This window comes from Eleutherodactylus coqui, chromosome 3 (assembly GCF_035609145.1).
Source record: "Eleutherodactylus coqui strain aEleCoq1 chromosome 3, aEleCoq1.hap1, whole genome shotgun sequence".
Taxonomy (NCBI): Eukaryota; Metazoa; Chordata; class Amphibia; order Anura; family Eleutherodactylidae; genus Eleutherodactylus; species Eleutherodactylus coqui.
Window position 1 is genome coordinate 59,097,038 of NC_089839.1, and position 21,889 is coordinate 59,118,926.

The 21,889-nt window shown below is 47.0% G+C and overlaps 1 protein-coding gene across 1 annotated transcript in view; it reads right to left on the reverse strand.

Annotated features, from left to right (window-relative positions):
• The window catches only part of LOC136620702 (serine palmitoyltransferase 3-like), an 80,152-nt gene extending 65,095 nt beyond the window's left edge, over window positions 1–15,057 (reverse strand). The window contains exon 1 of the mRNA XM_066595634.1: window positions 14,578–15,057. Coding sequence (XP_066451731.1) covers window positions 14,578–14,679 — 102 coding nt within the window. The 5' untranslated portion in view covers window positions 14,680–15,057. The remainder of the gene's footprint in view (window positions 1–14,577) is intronic.
• Window positions 15,058–21,889: the final 6,832 nt, after the last annotated feature.

The following is a 21,889-nucleotide window of genomic DNA, read 5'->3' on the forward strand; positions in this document are numbered from 1 at the left end:
TGAACTCATGTTTCTTGGAGCTGCACCGATACTAGGTCAAACGCCAAATCATAGGAAGGATATTACGGCATAGAGATTCTAGTTTTCATACATATAGCAAACCTCTGTATAAAGATTGTTCCTTCAGGCTGTATTTACACCTGTGAGTGTGATTTTAGTCAATGAAAAACTGACTTTTTTTTAAACGCAAGTGTGCATCTATCCGAAGGTATACAATTTTTCTATGGGGAGCGATTTGAGAAAAAAAACAAACAAAAAACACTCGAAGAACAAGCTTTGTTTCCAAATCTCAAAGAAGAAATCTCAAAAACAACCCCGAACAAGGTGAGAAATGCTAAAAAAACTCCTCCAAAACAATGTTGGACTGCATTTTATAACTTCCTATTAACTTACAGCCAACATCTGGCTGTGGCATTTTTTTTAAATTTCCTGCAAAAAAACTCGACCAAAAAAAAACAACAACCAAAAAACACATTGGTTTCCCTTAAAACGCCATATGTGGTGGCAGCTTTAGTAGGTTATCCTTAAAATGTTAGTATTTCCTGGATATGGAAATGAGAAGCTATTGATGTTACTTGCTTTCAACTGATCCTTAACAGTGTTCCACGGTGTTGTATCATATACAACGTCTAAAACAAGACTTTGTTCAACCCCAATTGAAGGGACAGTCTTTACATGAACGCAGCCATACACATTTTAGGCCACATTATCAGTTACAGTCGTTCAAACTGGCTATACATGTTCAATGGTACTGGCCTCAACCATTTTTCCCTGGGACATTCACGGATGGCTGACTGCAGCATACCCAGTCAAGATATAGGGACTACCGGAGGATAATTTTAAAATAGCAATAACTTCTTTCCAGATGATGAAAGTCTGTTATCAGCTAAGATGATCGTTCATTGCAAAATTTAATCAGATGAACAATCATTTTGGTTGGAATCATCCATTTTGATCTACTTGACTCCCCCTGTAGCTGATTGGCTGGAAATCATGGTTTGCTGCAGGTCCTGGTAGCCCACTACGCTGATGCTGCAGCTGCAATCCAGGGCGCCCTGCACCTCCGTTCGCTCCTGGCCCCCTGTGTCAGGTGCGCATTGGGGCATCTTAAACCCCTTCTGCGCTGTCCTGCACCTCCATTGCATCTCGCTCCCAGGCCCTGCAGTGACACACCGGCCGCGCTGCTGAAGGCGCTCCCCCCTCACCACTCTGCAGCTGTATTTGCGGTCGGCAGCAGGGAGGACAGAGCAGCGGTCCCCGAACTCGCACACGCCGTCCACCCACTGCAGCACCACACAAGGTAGCCGGCAGCGGTGCCCAACACTTACAGCCTACAACAGAAACAGGAGGAGGACAGCTGGCAGGCCGGGAGACAGGCGGTTAGCTGTAGCACATCATATCCTATGGCTAAGACATGGAGCCAGTTTACCTTCTTCCAGGACCTTTAGCTTTTGACCCTATTGGGAGCTGGGGGTGTGACATGCGCATTCCTCCTGTCAGACCCCTAGCTTCCGGTGGCGTCAAGATACACTAATACCACCGGGGGGGCCCAAAGGCTCCCTGTGCACAATAAGACCTATCACTGCTCCCCATCTCTTAAACTGAAGTTACTTTCATTTTCGTCTCACACAGCATTTCTCAATGATGACATTGCTCAGCCTGCCTTCCCTTGGTTCTCGAGTTTCCTGTACTAAGACAGGATGGAAGCCGGGGCAGAGGCTGAGCTACCGTTATTAGTGGAAAATGCAATGTATGCTGCGTGTACCTGGGTGAGTAGAAAATTAAAGAAACTTCGGCCTGAGAGATTGGATGTGGGGGCAGCATGGGCAGTATATAGTCTGACAGTCCTGCAGGGTGAGAATTATATGAGGGCATTGAGGGGGCCACAGTGGCAATAATATTGGTAATACTGGCCCCTTCTGCACCCTCATACACTAATAGCGGCCCTCTCTGTGTTCTCACTTTTTGTGGTTCCTTCTGTGCCTTCACACCTTAATAATGGACCAGCTGATTGTGGCTATTGTGGGCAGGTGTCAGCTGTCAAAGACAATCAGCATCCGCCGTGTATGGAGCGTGGTTGACTTCTGATCGAGTTGCATAAAAACCCTGCACGCAGAGGGCATCCTTGTATGTCCTTTAGGCTAAAGGGAGTTGATTTTTCAAAACTCTAGCAATGTCCCTCATAGCGATGCATCAGTGGGCCACTTAGGTTCACATGTTGCATAGTTTGGTGTAGATTTACTCCAAAATCTGAAGCATATCTTATACTAGATCCGAAACAAATTTCACCTAGTCAATAGAAGGTGTAAAGTCTCTTTTGGATCTACATCAAAATCTGATTTTGATGTAGATTTTCCACTGCGGCAAATCCGTACCGATTAAGCTACGTGGAACATAAGAGACCCAGTAATGCAGCGGAATGTTTCAGCAGACTACGGCCGGCAGCCATAAACAGCAATACGGATGGCGGCCCAAGCTTAATGTTTTACACTTGGCCCATTGGCCGTTAGCTACGCTACTGATTTCACTAAAAACAATAATTGAGACACTGCAGATATCCAAGGAGTGTGCTTGAAGTATGAGTTATTAATGATTAGATATGCACAAACTTCCAGCCAAGTGGGTGCAAAAATGTTTGAACGCTCACTAGAAGCGCACACAAAGGAACCCTTCCAAGGTAATTTTGAAGCATTTCGAGGAATGCAATGCAATTTTTTAGAGCTACTAGTGACTTTTCATGAAACGTGGTTACACCACTATGATCCTGAGACCAAACAACAGTCCTCACAATGTTGGCACTCTTGATCTCCACGGCCAAAGAAATGCAAGATACAGCGTTCAGCAGAAAAGGTCACAACCACCAATTTTGGGATAGCACAGGTATTTTATTAGCAGACTATATTCAGAAAAGCCAAAACCATCAATGCAGAATACGATCACTTGCCGGGCAAATTAAAGGCCACAATTAAAGCAAAAAAGCCACCGAAAGCTGCCAAAAAGGTGCACTACTTCAGGACAACGCTCCGTCATACGCTACTGCCAAGACAATGGATCTTTTGAATGATTTGGGGATTCAGCACATAGACCATCCACCCTACTCGACAGAAGTACTAGAAGGGTTGCAAATTTTTGAATGATTCACAGGGGATAGCAGCAACAATGACAAAATAAGTGAGCTTTTTGGAAGGATTAAAGAAATGTCAGAAACAATGTAACAAGTGTGTTGAACTTCTGGGGTTACAAGTTGAATAGCATTACAGTTTTGTGTCCCTAGCTCATCCCCTTCTTGGTTAGGTTGAGTACTTTTCAGCCCCCCCCCCCCCCCCCCATCCCACCCCACAGTGACATTTTTGGCCGTTCGCTTGGCAGGGCACAACAACTCAAACTCATTCTCTTAATGGAGCCAAATAGCAGGGAAGGGCTGAAGGGGCTCTAAGGGCTTGGACCTCCACTGATCACAATGTTATAGCATGTTCTAGCGATAGGCCATGCCAATACATGATGGGAATACCTCTTAAAACTAGTCTCTAGCTAAAACAATATGAAAGAATATCCGTGTAGTTACAAGGTTTCCAGGATACTAAATACTGTGCCGTGATGGATTATGCAGCTTCAAACTGTAGATCAAAACTGTTTGAAGGCTTGATGCTTTGCCTTTAGCATCAAATATAGAATCATTTTTATTGCATCTGTCAGCAAGAGCCTGGAACAGTTACTTACCAGTGAAGTACAAAGACTTTCACAGGAAGGGGTGGAAGGATATTAGGGATATTTGCAAAGTTCGAGTACTAATGTACTGTACTGTACTATTAAAGGGATAGCCTTGTTACATGCATTACAGTCATATACATTCCCCATAGGTGTAAAAATATCTCAACAACAGGTAAAACTCATGCCCACGGACGGATTTTTGTTGCGTTTCCCGCAGCAAAAATCTGCAGCTATTAGGTCCTATTGAGCCTAATAGCTTTCCTGTTGCCAATGCTCACATGCGAAATTCTGCTGTGGATTTCCGCTGCGGGAAAAAAACCCAGTGGTAGGTTCTATTAATATAGTAATAATGGAGACCGTGGAAATCCGCGGCGAAATTCCACGATCACTCGTGTTTTTAAACGCGATACTCCCGCAGCGGAAATGCGCGGCAGAATTCCACAACGCTCGTGGGCATTAGCCCGTATTCATTGTAGAAAATGCTTGTGTAACTAGTAACTAAGCTACATACCTGCTTTTTCCTGGGTATACATCTAAGGGTGATACATATTTGCATGGATCTACATAATTATGGAAGAGTTCTTCATCCTCTCCATCAGCACTTTGCACATGTGCATTAGACTCCTCACCATGGCTAAAACGTATATAACACCAGCGAGAATGCATAGAAGACTGGAGCCACACTACTGTGATGATTTTTTTGCTCACTTCAACCATAGGTTCCCACCAAAATGGCTCCATCCTGGCCACTATGGATATGGAGTCCTTACACTCCAACATCCCATATGAAGATGGACTGACTGCCTGCCAGGTACACTTTAAGGCCAATGGAGTTGCCTCCGAATCGGTGTTACAACTCACACCTTTAGGGATGCTAACAGGTAACCCAGACCTGTTGGGCGGTCCACAAAGTGCACCGTACTGTTGCACAAACTGCTGCATCTGGACTGACTGAGATACTGCACAATGGAAAGTGCGCCAGCTAGAGGTTAGACAGACTTTTTCAAGCGAGTTTAGTACCTTCAATTTCTGGCGATCCAGATCAAGTAGAAGGTAGTGTCAACCCTATAGAGGAATGGTGTGCTATATTTCAGGCTCTGTGTTTATGGAAAATGGGACTTTATTTTTGCAAGACTTTAATGTTGATGTTTCAACTGCGTTGCTGCTATCTCGTATTGTGAACAAAATATTAGTGCTAGGATTTAGGTAGCTGAAGCTAGCAACAATATATTTAAAGCTAAACGTTAAATTGCTTAATTGTTTATGATAACCTTGTTAGTTTTCATTTCTTTACTTTTAAATAAATAAGATACAGTTTTGTTACTCCTTCTGCTGCATCGCATTCCAAATCTTGCATCGTTATACCACTAACCGTGACTACATAGGATAGCAGTCTATTAATTGACTTTGTGCTCCTTAACATGAGCGGTGAGGCTGCCTCTGAAGACAGAATGGCCATCCATTGATTCTGATGGCATTTAGGAAGCATTCATATATTCAGTAATGTCTCAAAGTGAGGAAAGTACTGATGACAGTCTGATAATTGTGCGATATACATGGAGAATGCACGGTGATGGGCATTGGATGTCCTATTTTTTGTCTGTGAAATGGACAGGAATAAGACATACCAGGAGTTTTTCATGCTATTTATCAGTCATTGTCATAAAATGTCATTGTGGACAGCCTTATAGCTAGTGATGGGCAAACTTTTGAGAAGTTTGTTTCGGCCAACTTGCTACAACAATGAAAAAATATAAAAGAAGTCAATGCACAATAACTGGGAGAACTGAGCACAGAATGACAGGCTGTAGTTGGGTCACTATGGAGACAGTACACAATACCCCGAAGCCAAAGTGGCTTCTAATAGTAATTGAAGGCTTTTCTCTAATTTTATGATCTCTTAGTTGATCGGATTCTGTAACGGATATATAATTGTTTTTATAACTTTATAGAGTAAAAACAAAAAGGGAAAATATTTACTTAACCCTGCAAATAAAGAGCGTCCCGTAGTGATGCGTACTAAATATATTAAGACGTTCATCTTAATGAACGTTTAATCCAGTGGGCGGTGATGGCTCTGCCCCCTTTTGGTTAAGCCCCACCCATATATATATATAATTTAAAAAAAGGAGGCATGCAGGCACAAAAGCACCAAAAAAAAAGAAAAATATTACAAACTTTTGTGCCAGTATGTCTGGGGTAAACTGTTAACTTTCACTCAAAGTCTTGTCAAGTGCAATTCATTTTAAGCCACTTTTAGATAAACATATTATGGGTGCATTTTTGTGCCTATATTATGGACGAGTGTCCCGGCTTATTCACATGAGCATAGGCGTATTTACGTTTACACATCCGCGGCGTATAATCGCCGGAAAACCTTTCCGGCGATCATGACCAGAGCTAGAAGGCGCATTCTCATCTGTTCATACTTTTCAGAACTATCTTTTAGGCCATCGCATGTGTGTCGGCGCGTATTTCGGTCGCGTATGTTCAATTTTCTGCGGGTGCCCATTTTTACGCGCTGTATAATCACCCGTGTGAACAAATACATTGGAAACCAATGCCTCAGATGGTTGCGTATATACGGTCGGGCGTAAAAATGTGCTGTATATGCGACTGTGTGAATAACCCCCCCAAATTCACAACAACTTAGCCCCCCCCTCACAACTATCACCCAGCCATAAAGGGAACATGTTTCTGCATCAAGAAGTGACATGCCTGGAATTCTGCATATGGATTTTTCCCATTGACAGGGATATGCTCCAAAAAGCCAAGAAGCAGCTTTTGATGCAGAATTCCGCAGTGTGAACACTACCCTTGTGTCCATTTGTACCAGTTAGAAAGTAGATCCATTACAATGTCATGGCTTCTATTTGAGACAGAAGCCATGATGCTAGTGTGTATAGAGCCTACTAGAGAGCGGTCCGGATTTGGTGACCCTCCTCTATGACATACATGTGCTCTAACAGGCTGTGTAGAAAGAAACTGTTCAAATATATAGCAGTTTGGCTGATTAGAAGGGGTATAAACGGAGCTTGGCGGATGCTTTACCTTGTCCAAAACAACACACCATGGGGGAATGCATAAAGGTAGTTATGCCAGAATTCTGGAGTAGAAAAGTTGAAACTTTTTGCAGAAGTTTCACTTCTACAAAAACTTGTGACTTGTTAGCTTTTTATGCCTCCCTCGCTACTTCTGTAAAAAGAGAGGGGGCATGGCCAGACACGGCCCGTCAAATACACCATCAGTTTCGGGGAGGTGGCACAGTTAGCCCGTTATGAACAGGACAGAGGACACGAGGACCCTGTTCTCTGAATTGGTGGAGGTCTCAGAGGTGAGATCTAGAGATGAGCGAACGTACTCGTCCGAGCTTGATACTCGTTCGAGTATTAGCGTGTTCGAGATGCTCGTTACTAGAGGCGAGCACCACGCGATGTTCGAGTTACTTTTACTTTCATCTCTGAGACGTTAGCTCGCTTTTCCGGCCAATAGAAAGACAGGGAAGGCATTACAACTTCCCCCTGCGACGTTCAAGCCCTATACCACCCCCCTGCAGTGAGTGGCTGGCGAGATCAGGTGTCACCCGAGTATATAAATCGGCCCCTCCCGCGGCTCGCCACAGATGCATTCTGACATAGCTCAGGGAAAGTGCTGCTGATGGTGGAGCTGCTATAGGGAGAGTGTTAGGAGTTATTTTAGGCTTCAAAAACCCCAACGGTCCTTCTTAGGGCCACATCTGACCGTGTGCAGTACTGTTGAGGCTGCTGTGAGCAGTGTTGCACTTTTTTTTTTTTGTATATCGGCTGTGCAGAGCATTGCGTCCTCAGTCTGCAGTAATTTTCCATAGTCCAGGGCCAGTAGTGCTGAGGCAGGGACAGTGAAAAAGGTGAAAGAGATATACTGTCTATATAGGCAGTGGGCTTTTCCAAAAAAATTTGGGAAAAAACATTCTATTTGGGCTGCCTGTGACCGTCCTGAGTGTACTGCGTCTCTGCTGGGGCTAGTAGTCCTAATTAATACGCAGCCAGCTAAGTGTTACAGCAGGCTTGCGCAAAATTCTTTCCTGGCTCTGCGTTGCCCGTCACATCACCGCTGTCATTCTGTCCAGAGGGAAACAGTCTGCAGTAATTTTACATAGTCCAGGGCCAGTAGTGCTGAGGCAGGGACAGTGAAAGAGATATACTGTCTATATAGGCAGTGGGCTTTTCCCAAAAATTTTTGGAAAAAACATTCTATTTGGGCTGCTTGTGACCGTCCTGAGTGTACTGCGTCTCTGCTGGGGGAAGTAGTCCTAATTAATACGCAGCCAGCTAAGTGTTACAGCAGGCTTGCGCAAAATTCTTTCCTGGCTCTGCTGTGCGTTCTGTAAGCGAAGTCAGCCTCCAACCACAGGCCAATAAGCGGCACATTTAATTACAGCGTTCTGTTTCTGCTCTACTCGTAATACCACCAGCATGCGCAGGCATATGATGGCCAAGCACCCCACACGGTGGACGAAGGCCGTTCACCGCCTCCGGTTTGCACCACTGCCTCTCCCCCTGTGCCCCAACCTGCCACTGAGATCCAACCCCCGTCCCAGGACACAGGCACTACCGTCTCCTGGCCTGCACCCACACCCTCACCTCCGCTGTCCTCGGCCCCATCCACCAATGTCTCTCAGTGCACCGTCCAGTCGTCGCTAGCGCAAGAGTTTGAGCGCAAGCGCAAGTACGCCGCCACGCACCCGCACGCTCAAGCGTTAAACGTGCACATAGCCAAATTGATCAGCCTAGAGATGCTGCTGTATAGGCTTGTGGAAACGGAGGCTTTCAAAAGCATGATGGCGGCGGCGGCCGCGCGCTACTCGGTTCCCAGTCGCCACTACTTTTCCCGATGTGCCGTCCCAGCCCTGCACGACCACGTCTCCCGCAACATTGTACGCGCCCTCACCAACGCGGTTACTGGCAAGGTCCACTTAACAACGGACACGTGGACAAGCACAGGCGGGCAGGGCCACTATATCTCCCTGACGGCACATTGGGTGAATTTAGTGGAGGCTGGGACCGAGTCAGAGCCTGGGACCGCTCACGTCCTACCCACCCCCAGAATTGCAGGCCCCAGCTCGGTGGTGGTATCTGCGGCGGTGTATGCTTTCTCCACTAAACCACCCTCCTCCTCCTCCTCCTCCAATGCAACCTCTGTCTTGCAATCAAGATGTGTCAGCAGCAGCACGTCGCCAGCAGTCGGTGTCGCGCGGCGTGGCAGCACAGCGGTGGGCAAGCATCAGCAGGCCGTGCTGAAACTACTCAGCTTAGGAGAGAAGAGACACACGGCCCACGAACTGCTGCAGGGTCTAACAGAGCAGACCGACTGCTGGCTTACGCCGCTGAGCCTCCAACCGGGCATGGTCGTGTGTGACAACGGCCGTAACCTGGTGGCGGCTCTGCAGCTCGGCAGCCTCACGCACGTGCCATGCCTGGCCCATGTCTTTAATTTGGTGGTTCAGCGCTTTCTGAAAAGCTACCCACACTTGTCAGACCTGCTCGGAAAGGTGCGCCGGCTCAGCACACATTTACGCAAGTCCAACACGGAAGCTGCCACCCTGCAACATCGGTTTAATCTGCCAGTGCACCGACTGCTGTGCGACGTGCCCACACGGTGGAACTCTACGCTCCACATGTTGGCCAGACTCTATGAACAGCGTAGAGCTATAGTGGAATACCAACTCCAACATGGGCGGCATAGTGGGAGTCAGCCTCCTCAATTCTTTACAGAAGAGTGGGCCTGGTTGGCAGACATCTGCCAGGTCCTTGAAAACTTTGAGGAGTCTACCCAGATGGTGAGCGGGGATGCTGCAATCATTAGCGTCACCATTCCTCTGCTATGCCTCTTGAGAAGTTCTCTGCAAAGCATAAAGGCAGACGCTTTGCGCTCGGAAACGGAGGCGGGTGAAGACAGTATGTCGCTGGATAGTCAGAGCACCCTCATGTCTATATCTCAGCGCGTTGAGGAGGAGGAGGAGGAGGAAGAGGGGGAAGAGACAGCTTGGCCCACTGCTGAGTGTACCCATGCTGCTTGCCTGTCATCCTTTCAGCGTGTATGGCCTGAGGAGGCGGAGGAGGAGGAGGACAGCCATGTGTTGCGTACAGGTACCCTGGCACACATGGCTGACTTCATGTTAGGATGCCTTTCTCGTGACCCTTGCGTTACACGCATTTTGGCCACTACGGATTACTGGGTGTACACACTGCTCGACCCACGGTATAGGGAGAACCTTTCCACTCTCATACCCGAAGAGGAAAGGGGTTCGAGAGTGATACTATACCACAGGAATTTGGCGGACAAACTGATGGTAACATTCCCATCCGACAGCGCTAGTGGCAGAAGGCGCAGTTCCGAGGGCCAGGTAGCAGGGGAGGCGCAGAGATCAGGCAGAATGTACAGCGCAGGAAGGGGAACACTCTCCAAGGCCCTTGACAGCGTTATGGCTCCCCAGCAAGACTGTGTCACCGCTCCCCAGTCAAGGCTGAGTCGGCGGGAGCACTGTAAAAGGATGGTGAGGGAGTACGTAGCCGATCACACGACCGTCCTCGGTGATGCCTCTGCCCCCTACAACTACTGGGTGTCGAAGCTGGACACGTGGCCTGAACTTGCGCTGTATGCCCTGGAGGTACTTGCTTGTCCTGCGGCTAGCGTCTTGTCAGAGAGGGTGTTTAGTGCGGCTGGGGGAATCATCACGGATAAGCGTACCCGCCTATCAACCGACAGTGCCGACAGGCTTACACTCATCAAGATGAACAAAGCCTGGATTTCCCCAGACTTCTCTTCTCCACCAGCGGACAACAGCGATACCTAAACAATACGTAGGCTGCACCCGCGGATGGAAGCATCGTTCTCTATCACCATCAAAAATGGGGACCTTTTAGCTTCATCAATCTGTGTATTCTATTCATCCTCCTCCTCCTGCTCCTCCTCCTGAAACCTGACGTAATCACGCCGAACGGGCAATTTTTCTTAGGCCCACAAGGCTCAGTCATATAATTTTTGTAAACAATTTTTATACGTTTCAATGCTCATTAAAGCGTTGAAACTTGCACCTGAACCAATTTTTATTTTAATTGGGCTGCCTCCAGGCCTAGTTACAAATTAAGCCACATTAACCAAAGCGATTAATGGGTTTCACCTGCCCTCTTGGTTGGGCATGGGCAATTTTTCTGAGGTACATTAGTACTGTTGGTACACCAATTTTTTGGGGCCCTCGCCTACAGTGTAATCCAATTAATTTTTTGCCCACCTGCATTAAAGCTGACGTTACATCAGCTGTGCTGGGCACTGCAATGGGATATATTTATGTACCGCTGGTGGGTTCCAGGGACCCACCCATGCTGTCGGTCCACATGGACTTCCCATTAGGGAGATGTACATGCCTGTGTATACTTATAAAAATCTTGAGCCTGACTGGGGCATGCAGTTTGGGCCGAAGCCCACCTGTATTTAATCTGACGTTAGCTCTGCTGTCCAGGGCACTGCAATGGGATATATTTTTGTACCGCCAGTGGGTTCCAGGGAGCCACCCATGCTTTTGGTCCACACGGACCTCACATTAGGGAGTTGTACCTGCCTGTGTCTATGTATTAAAAACCCCGGTCTGACTGGGGCATGCAGTGTGGGCCGAAGCCCACCTGTATTTTATCTGACATTACCTCAGCTGTGCAGGGCAATGCAATGGGATATATTTATGTACCGCTGGTGGCTTCCTGGCACCCACCCATGCTGTCGGTCCACACGGAGTTGTAACTGCATGTGTCCACTTCTAAAGAACCCCAGTCTGACTGGGGCATGCAGTGTGGGCCGAAGCCCACCTGCATTAAACATGACATTACCTCAGCTGTGATGGGCAATGCAATGGGATATATTTATGTACCGCCAGTGGGTTCCAGGGAGCCACCCATGCTGTGGGTGCACACGGAATTCCCATTGCGGAGTTGTACCTGCCTGTGACTATTTATAAAAAACCACGGTCTGACTGGGGCATGCAGACACCTTGACAGAATGAATAGTGTGTGGCACATAGGTTCCCCATTGCTATGCCCATGTGTGCAGCTCCTGATGGAGGTGGCACAGGATTGGATTTCTCATTCCTTCTGTACAGCATTGTGGGCTATCGCCCCGCCTCTTTTAAAGAGGGTCGCTGCCTAGCCGTGCCAACCCTCTGCAGTGTGTGCCTGCGGTTCCTCCTCATGGCAGACGCACTTATAAATAGACATGAGGGTGGTGTGGCATGAGGGCAGCTGAAGGCTGCGCAGGGACACTTTGGTGTGTGCTGTGGACACTGGGTCGTGCGGGGGGGGGGGGGGGGGGTTGGGCAGCATGTAACCCAGGAGAAGTGGCAGCGGAGTGTCATGCAGGCAGTGATTGTGCTTTGTTGGAGGTAGTGTGTTGCTTAGCTAAGGTATGCATTGCTAATGAGGGCTTTTCAGAAGTAAAAATTGTTGGCGGGGGGGGGGGGGGGAGGGGGGGGAGCCCACTCTTGCCGCTATTGTGGCTTAATAGTGGGACCTGGGAACTTGAGATGCAGCCCAACATGTAGCCCCTCGCCTGCCCTATCCGTTACTGTGTCGTTCCCATCACTTTCTTGAATTGCCCAGATTTTCACAAATGGAAACCTTAGCGAGCATCGGCGATATACAAAAATGCTCGGGTCGCCCATTGACTTCAATGGGGTTCGTTATTCGAAACGAACCCTCGAGCATCGCGAAATTTTCGTCCCGAGTAACGAACACCCGAGCATTTTGGTGCTCGCTCATCTCCAGTGAGATCCCCATCCTATCCTGTGGAGAAAGTTAAACTTGTGATTGAAGTAAAACTCCTTTAAAGCCCCCTGTCCGCGGCAGAGGCGGAATATCGCTAGCAATATTCCACTGCGGGGGAGGAGCGGGGAGCACCGACAGGTCTCCAAGATGAAGAATCACCGCAAAGAATCACGGCAATTACAGTATGCTGCAATTTAAATCACACGAGCGGAGAATTGCTATGATTCTCCGCTCGTGGACGGCGGCGCTGAGCTTTCCATAGTAATCCTATGGAAAGCTTTACTGAGCGCGATCCGTGGACGATTTATCGCCTGCGGATGATCGCCGTGGACAGGCAGTCTTAGGCCGGATTCACACATATCTGTGTGTCCAGCAGCGTTTTTTACTGCACTTTTTACCCGCGCAAGTCGATTGCAATAACGCATGGAAAAAAAACTCGCACTGATGCTCTCAGCCGTTGAAATGGCCAATTAGTTTAATGAGTTCCCTCTCTATGCAAATGCACAGCAAAAAATAGATCATACTGTTCATTTTTCGGCACAATCAAATTTCGCGCAATAAAAATACATGTGAACGAACTTATTGAAATCAATGGTTTCTATTATTTATTTAAGGGTGCATTCACACGAACGTATATACGTTGTCCTCATCTGCAGGGGGGGTGGGGTGGAAGAGCCAGGAGCAGGAACTGAGCTCCCGCCCCCTCTCTGCCTTCTCTCTGCCCCTCTGCACTATTTGCAATGGGGAGAGGCGGGATGGGGGCGGGGCTAAGTGCCACGAATTTGCCCCGCCTCTCCTCATTGCAAATAGTACAGAGGGGCGGAGAGGGGGCGGAGAGGAGGCGGAGAGGAGGCGGGAGCTCAGTTCCTGCTCCTGGCTCTTCCATCCCCCCCCCCTGCAGATGAGGACGACGTATATCGACTCGGCGTGAAAACCGAGCCGATATACGTTCGTGTGAATCCAGCCTTAGACTGGATTCACACAAATGCATTGCTGCATTGAAATTTGCACCTGTAATACACAGAAAACGGAACCTATTGATTTTAATGGGTCAGTTCACATCATATTTGGCTTCTGCTATCCGGTCACACAAAAAATATGCAGAAGACTCTTATCTTGCGCAGAGAAAGAACACATCCTAAATTCATTTAACTAATTTGTCGTTTCTATGGCGGAGAGCATCGGTGCATTTTTTTTCTTTTTTTGTGTGCAAATGCGCACGACTTGCACACACAAGTAGTACAGGAAAATACACTAAAACGCATGCAGAAATGTAAGAAACATTCCGCAAAAATGTTTATCCTCGTGTGAATCAATAAAAATTGCGCGACTTTTGCACAATGTGAGAGTCAGTAAAGAAGCAGATTAATGAAACCAATGATTTTCAATGGATTCCTTCCCATTAGCGTTGTTTTCACTGATGCGATAGGGCAAAAACTAAAAAATTATGGCATGCCCTATCTTTCTGCGATGTGCAGTTTTTTTTTTTTAATCTGCCATGTTTCCCTATGGAGTTTCCTTTTTATCACATTCAACACACAAACTTGTGTTGCGATGTGATTTTAGGGCTTATTCACAAAGGAGTGTTTTTCATCAGTATTTTGTAAGACCAAGCCAGGATCGGGTCCAAAATAAGGAAGAAATACAAATCTTTCCATTATACTTTCTCTCTATACGTCCCACTTCTGGTTTTGGCTCACAAAATACTGATGAAAAATACGCCCGTGTGAATAAGCCCTTAACATTAGAAAGTTCTACTGATTTGCACAATCCAAAAAAATCACGCAATTTTATCATGGGCAGCAGCGATGAGATGCAAGATTATTCTTTGAAAAAAAAAAAAAAAAAATTATATATATATATATATATATATATATATATATATAGCTGCCGCTCGAAAATCGCAGGAACAAAGACGCAATTTTGCCGCGATTTTCTCACAGCGAAATTGTGGAACTACTCTGAGTGTCAGTTGAAAGTTTGATACAACTTTGTATGTAACATGTTAAGTGTCAATTAAAAAGTTTGCAAGATAGTACATTATAGGGTTAAAACCCTAATTCTTATCACTTACCTGTAACGTTTTAGCGAATCCATTCTTCTTGGTGATTCCATTTAGATGGTTTCGGTGCGGTTTGTGTGTCCCATTACAGTGAGTGAACTTGGGCTGAGCCATTGAAGAAAACTACACAGCAGTCATACAGAAAGTAAAGTGATCAGCGGCAGGTAGTCAACCAGTCTGCCAGGCTACTCCAGGGGAAGGGTGTGGTAGCACAGGGAGGAGGTAGCTCCGGCCCTTCCTTATAATACTCCTTCACCTCTGAGCATACTTCATCCACTGCCGCCTCGGGTCCCTCTAGATGGGGAAGGTTGCCAAGACACATTAGAGGAGTGAAGGAGAGAGATTTAATGAGACACCATTTGTATCCACTACACAATGATGGAACTCGCAGCCTCTGAGTATCGTCGTAGTTATTAACGAAGTGTGTTGGTGCTAATCATTTACTACTGGGGAACTTGTATCCGCTCACCTCCAGCTATGGATATGACTCTACAATCAGGTTCTCCCGGGCGGCCGGAATGTGGCTGACAACTGCATCACTAGTGCACAGAAACCGGAATCGCAGGTTTTACGTGTCTTTCCGAAGGTGTTTTCTGTTTCCTCAAGAAAGACTTTCTAGAGAAACAAAAACTCAGTTTCACACGCAGGTTTTTTTTTTTGTTGCTGTTTTTGTGCCAAAGTGCAGACGTGGATGTAGGAGAGATGAGTATTTTCTCAGCTCTCTGTGATCATACTTTGAGTTCTTTTTCCCACGCCGTAAAAACGCATAAACGGGCGCACAAATCTAACATTTGTACACCCATTCAGACGGCAAGGGCCCGACGTATATACGCCGAGGCCGCTATGCTGTTGCCTCCCCTTCCCTCCCCCTCATTGGCTTACCTCCTCTCTCCTTCCCTCCGGCTGTTTGAGTGGGCGGGATGGGGGTGGAGCTAAGCACCCGCCCCTTGTCTGCAGCCAGCAATGGGAGGTGGAGGAGCTAAGCTTCACCCCGTCCCACCCCCTCTCATTGCAAACAGCCAGAAGTGAGGAGAGAAGGGGGAAGGAGTTTAGCAATCACTCTGCTAAACTCCCTCCCACCTCCCTTCTCTGGCCGCTGTCATTAGCTCCCATGTATTTAAGCATTCCAGGACTGTCTTTGCTGCCCGACATAAAAGTGCCTGGCACTATAACGCCGCGGTAATACGCCAGTGTGATCTGATGCATTGGAATCCAATGCATCAGATGGTAGCGTATATCGGCCGGCCGTGAAAACGGGGCTGAAATACGCTCGTTTGAATAAGCCCTATGGCCGGATTTACAGGAGCACATTAGCCCACGCAGTACGCATTGAATCGAACTGATTGATTTTCATGGCTTCTTTACTTAAGTGTATTTTGTGTGCACATTTTGTTTGCGCAAAAAATTACGCAGTATACTTTATTTTAGGGCGGTAGCACGCGGATATACTTGCGTGTGTTGTAATACGCAGAGTAGAACCCATTGATGGCTATGGGTCCGTTGCCATTAATCATTTTTTTAGAGTGCACCTGCTCTATTCCCCATAGACGTCTATGGGAGATGCGCATAAACGTACCCTAAGGACCTTCCAAACAGGTTGAATTATTCTGCCAGGATGCACCGCACATTGCGGAGCTTCAGAATTCTGTACCAAAATCTACTTGTGGATTTTGATGCACAATTGCAGGCAGATTTAGGCCATTTTTCATGTAATTGGAGATTTTAGTGTAGAATTTTTCCCATCTCTTGGTGCGTCTTGCAGGCTTATTTCGCCTGTGTGTAATAACCCTTTAGGGCCTTTCACACGGGACAGAATTTGACACAACACACAGCTGGCTGTGGAAATATGCTCTAAAACCCACAGGGCAAAATGGGGATTTTGAGGCGGAATTGCCAACAGAATTAAGCCATTTTCAATTCCGCCTTAAAGGGGTTGTCCCGAGGCAGCAAGTGGGTCTATACACTTCTGCATGGCCATAATAATGCACTTTGTAATGTACATTGTGCATTAATTATGAGCCATACAGAAGTTATAAAAAGTTTTATACTTACCTGCTCCGTTGCTGGCGTCCTCGTCTCCATGGTGCCGACTAATTTTCGCCCTCCGATGGCCAAATTAGCCGCGCTTGCGCAGTCCGGGTCTTCTCCTCTTCTCTATGGGGCTCCGTGTAGCTCCGTGTAGCTCCGCCCCGTCACGTGCCGATTCCAGCCAATCAGGAGGCTGGAATCGGCAATGGACCGCACAGAAGCCCTGCGGTCCATGAAGACAGAGGATCCCGGCGGCCATCTTCAGCAGGTGAGTATGAAGACGCCGGACCGCCGGGATTCAGGTAAGCGCTGTGCGGGTGGTTTTTTTAACCCCTGCATCGGGGTTGTCTCGCGCCGGGGGGGGGGGGGGGGGGTTTAAAAAAAAAAAAAACCCGTTTCGGCGCGGGACATCTCCTTTAAGATCTGCATGGAGGCATGGGGATGTTTCTCGTGTTGCGGCCAATTAAGTTTAATGTTAGTGGCCCGACACCCTGTATATACCCCATTTTGAGGCAAGAATAGTACTGAGCAGGCACCCCCCTCAATATCAGGAAGATGAGCGAGTGGTTGTTCATCAGTATCTTGCACCTGTTGAGGGTGCCAGTGTCGGTGTAGTCTATGATGTGTAGAGCAGCCTGCTGGACTGAAATATGGTGTCATTAATAGGATGTAAGCCTGCACGGTGCACTACACGTACCATGTGGTCTGACACCCTGTGTGAGTGGTTGTTCATCAGTACCCTGCACATGTGCAGTATCTCTTCATATAGCGGTTTGGCTCTCTGTATTTTTCGGATGTGCTCTTGTATCAGTAAGTAGATGGCCACTTTCTGCGATTTATCTATTTTTTTGAAGTCTATTTATGTGCGCATTTGCACTGTGTATCTGCGCGATGGGTGTTGCTTTTTGCAAGCGTTTCTATGTATTTTACTGTATATTTGCGCTCGAAAAAAACCAAGCAAGCATGCTCCCTTTAATTTCAATAGCCATTTAGGTTAAATATGGGCTAACTAGTGCTTAATACGCACCACAAGAAGGCATGCTGTGGTTTTTTTTTTGTTTTGCACAATTGAAATGGGGGCGCAAAAAATGCACGTGACCAAACCGATTGAAATCAATGGGTTCTATTAACAGCGTATTTTGCAGAATCATAGAATGGTAGAGTTGGAAGGGACCCCCGGGGTCATCGGTTCCAACCCCCTGCTTAGTGCAGGATCACTAAGTCATCCCAGTCAGATATTTGTCCAGCCTTTGCTTGGACACTTCCGTTGAAGGAGAACTCGCCACCTCCCGTGGTAACCTGTTCCACTCATTGATCACCCTCACTGTCAGAAAGTTTTTTCTGATCTCTAATCTGTGTCTCCTCCCTTTCAGTTTCATTCCTATGTGAACATGTGCTATGGATTCACCACTGCCAATGAACTGGTCTTGAACTACAACTCCCTGAGGCACATGAGCCTATTAGGACTCTTTTATCTTCTAAAAATGTAAAAACTGACCACAGAAACTGAATTCCTGACACTGTGTATACTTGCAGACGTCCTTGACAACTATCATGTACAAGGGAACTTGAATTTCAGGTTTACTGGTCACTAACGTACCTAAACCAGAAAATGATACACAGAAAGGGCTTATTTACACGAGCGTATATCAGCCGCCATTTTCACGGCCGTCCTATATACGCTACCATCTGATGCATTGGATTCCAGTGCATCAGATCACACAGATGTATTCCAGGCCAGCCAATATAACGCCGGGCAGGAAAGATAGTCCTGAAACTATCTTCCTGGCCGGAATACGTCGGCAGCTCCCATAGACTCCTATGGGAACCAATGACAGCAGCCGGAGAAGGGAAGTGGGAAGAAGTTTAGCAGCATGACCTACTACTCAGAAAAAGTGATGGTGACAGCTCACCTCCTCCCCCTATCCTGCACAATGACATTTGCATAGGTCACAGAACATTTCTAGAACAGTCTACCTTAGAAGTCAATGAGTCCCCACCTGTCTATTGTGGCAATGGCCCATGAGGCTGCTGTAAAGCCTTATCCCTACAGCTCAGATAAGATGGACTAACCCCATAGTCATTTACAAGGGGAAAAAAATCTATAATCAGAAAATAACTTTTGAATAACTTCTTAAGGATCAGGATGTTTCCGTCCTAAAGGACCAAACATTTTTAAAGGAGAATTCTACCCATGCGATGGTTTTAAGGCCCCTGTTTTTGTTTTTTTTTAATTCCGACTAAAAAGCTAAAAGAAATATATATTTTTTTTAAAAATTTACCGTTTATTTTTAACATTAGTATATTTAGGCCTAGTACCCACGGCCATGACGGGCTCTGTAAGCAGAATTCCGCTGCGGAGTCCATCAAAGCGCCCCCTTCCCCCCCATCAGAGACCCCATACTCACCTCCGGATTCGCTGGCGACGTCCCGCATCCTTTGCCACGTGTATGCGCAGTACAGTGCATGACGCGCCGGCAGTGTCATGTGGCGCGCCGGCAGTGTCATGCGGCGTGCCGGTAGTGTCATGTGCGGCGCCGTCAGTGTCATATGACACACCCACAGCGTCACATGACGCGCCGGCCGCGTCATATGATGCGGGGAAGCATTTTCACACTATCTTCCGCTGTGCTACAGTGGAAGATAGCGTGACAGACGGCTTCCATTGACTGCAATGGAAGCTGTCCGCGTGTACGCCTGCGGCAAATAGAACATGCCACGGGTGACTACGGGTGCTTTCACGGTGTGGAATTCCACGGTGGAATTCCGCACTGTGAGCATTGCGCTATTAGGTTCCATAGAACCATACGTGGCGGAAATCTGCCCATGGGAATTAGGCCTTATGCTTAAGTAAAATACAGGAATCGGTTGCCCATTTTATTTTGGATGTTTTGATATGTCGTTAGTATACTCGTGGACTACAGGGCACACATGGCGACGGTTTTGGTTCGCGTCGGCAATGTTTTTTTTTAATAATATAATTTTATTCTGTCATTTTTGTAACCATTTTTTTAATAACCTCTATATCCCCCATGATGTCATATCAGACCTATAGGGAACAATCACACTGCCATTTTTTAGGCACTGGCAGAGCTGATCTGGGTCTGACAAGACCCTGTAGCTCTGACATGCTGGGGAACACCCGACGGTCACATGATTGCTGGGTCAAAGAGCCCTGCTGCTTCCTCTATTTGCTACATTAAATGCTATGCAGCCCACAAAAGAGAAGGCAGAAGCAGTTACAAACTTTCTGACTCTTCCTAACTCTGCTCTCTAACTACATCGGCTCTTCTCCTCAGTGTGACTTCTCTAACGCTCGCCTCTATCTAACTGCGACTGCATCTCACCTCGCTCTCCTCTCAACGGCACACTTCCCCTCTGCCCTCCTGTGTGGACTCTCTCTGTCTCCTTAGCAACGCACCAGCCAATTACAGCGCTCCTCTCATTCCTTTCTCCGCATCACCCCACCTTCCGCAGCCAATACCAATATATTTGACAACAGGCCGGCTGGCCAATAAAAATTTGCATGACAACAGCCAATCAAATGGGGCTGGTTCCTGTGCAGATTCATGGATTACCCTGTTGCTAGGCAGATTACCTCTGCACCTAATGGAGACTAGAAATAACCCCACTAAGGGTACGAGGTGCTCTACTGGGTCCCTACACATTTAGGCCGCCTTCACACGGGCGAGAAAATCACACATGATTTGTGAGTTGCGAGACGCACAAATATGGACCCCACGCTTTTGAATGGGGTCATACACATTAGTGATTCCCCACCCACCTGCATAGCACCGCAATGTGATGCTATGTGAGAGATAAATTGCGGCATGTTCTATTTGGCTGCATGATCGCGCATCGCAGCCCCATTGATATCAATGGGGCTGCTGGCAGCAGCTCTGGCAATGGGAGAACTTCCCGATCCTCTGTTGCGGATGTGACAGCCTTGTCGGAGGATCCTTGCATCGCCAAAGTGCTGTGAGGCTGTTTTCACATGAAAATGCCTTGCATCCACGTGGCTTTCTAAAAGTTTGGTTTTGCAGGTGTGTAATAAGTGGTGGTAGGGGCACACAAGCACATACGGTGAGACAACCCTTTATTAAGGTTTGTTCACATCAGTGTTGAAGGGTCACTTTGGAACCTCCATTGCTGATTTCTGTTGAAAAACTGGATGAAAGAGCGCTGCAAGCAGCATTATTTCATACTGCAGATTCCGGCAAAGTGCTGGACTGCTGGCTAGAAATCGAACAGACCCCATTATAGTCAATGAAGGGGGGGGGGGGGGGCGTTCAGCTCTGTCAAAAGATGGAACCGTTCTGCCAGGGGGTGACATTTACCTGCTCCCTAAATGGAGCTGGAAAACAGAATCTCCTAATGCTGATATGAAGGAGCCCTAATATGACGAGTTAATACTAACGGCAGTATCACCTAACAGTGTGGGTGTACTGATTTTGAATGCTAACTATACAATCACTACCTAGGTATCACCAAATAGCCATGTGACAAGGATTATAACAATGCTTCTTCTACAGTCTTTGTACAGCTGAGCTATATCCTTGTTACGCCTTGCTTTAAGACACAAGGCAAATTTGTTTAACTATTTTTGGATTAAAAGCAGCAACCAACGTTCTGTTACAAATTTTGGCTGGTTATGGGTAACTCCCTATTATCTCAGTTTTGATCCTGCCCTTTTCTCTGATCTGTCACAGGCCTGTGACTAATTTGATGTCTTAACTAGCGTGTGGACCTGTTATAAATCGAGGCCGGCCTCACTCACATGTAAGACAAGAAAAAAGTTTGATCTCTCTCAACTGTCTGAGACCAGCAGCGTTTTCTTCCCTGTCCTTTCGAAAAATTCCTGGGTGATGTCTTTGGAAAGCAGGTTCTCTCTTGACTCACCGAATCAAGTTCTCGTTTGCTTTATCTATATCCTCTGCTCTCTTCTCAGAACATCCTCTCCAAGCAGCTCGCCGTAACCCTTAATCGGACCAAAGTTTTTCTCCTCGTCGGAGCAGCAATACTACTGACAACACGCTGCTCCCTGGAAGCAGCACACCACCATCATCACTCACGCAGCTTAAAAATCAAGCTTTATATGCAATGCAATGTCCAACCAAACATAAATTGTCCCATATTTTATCGCACATGCCAACTTGTCGCAAAATTGGTTGCATTTCTCAGCCAGACAATTTCCATGGTAACAGTTTAAATCCTTTAGGTGACCGAAAGGGGTCAAAATTAGAGATGAGCGAGCATGCTCGTTTAAGACTGCTACTCGATCGAGTAGCAGTCTTAT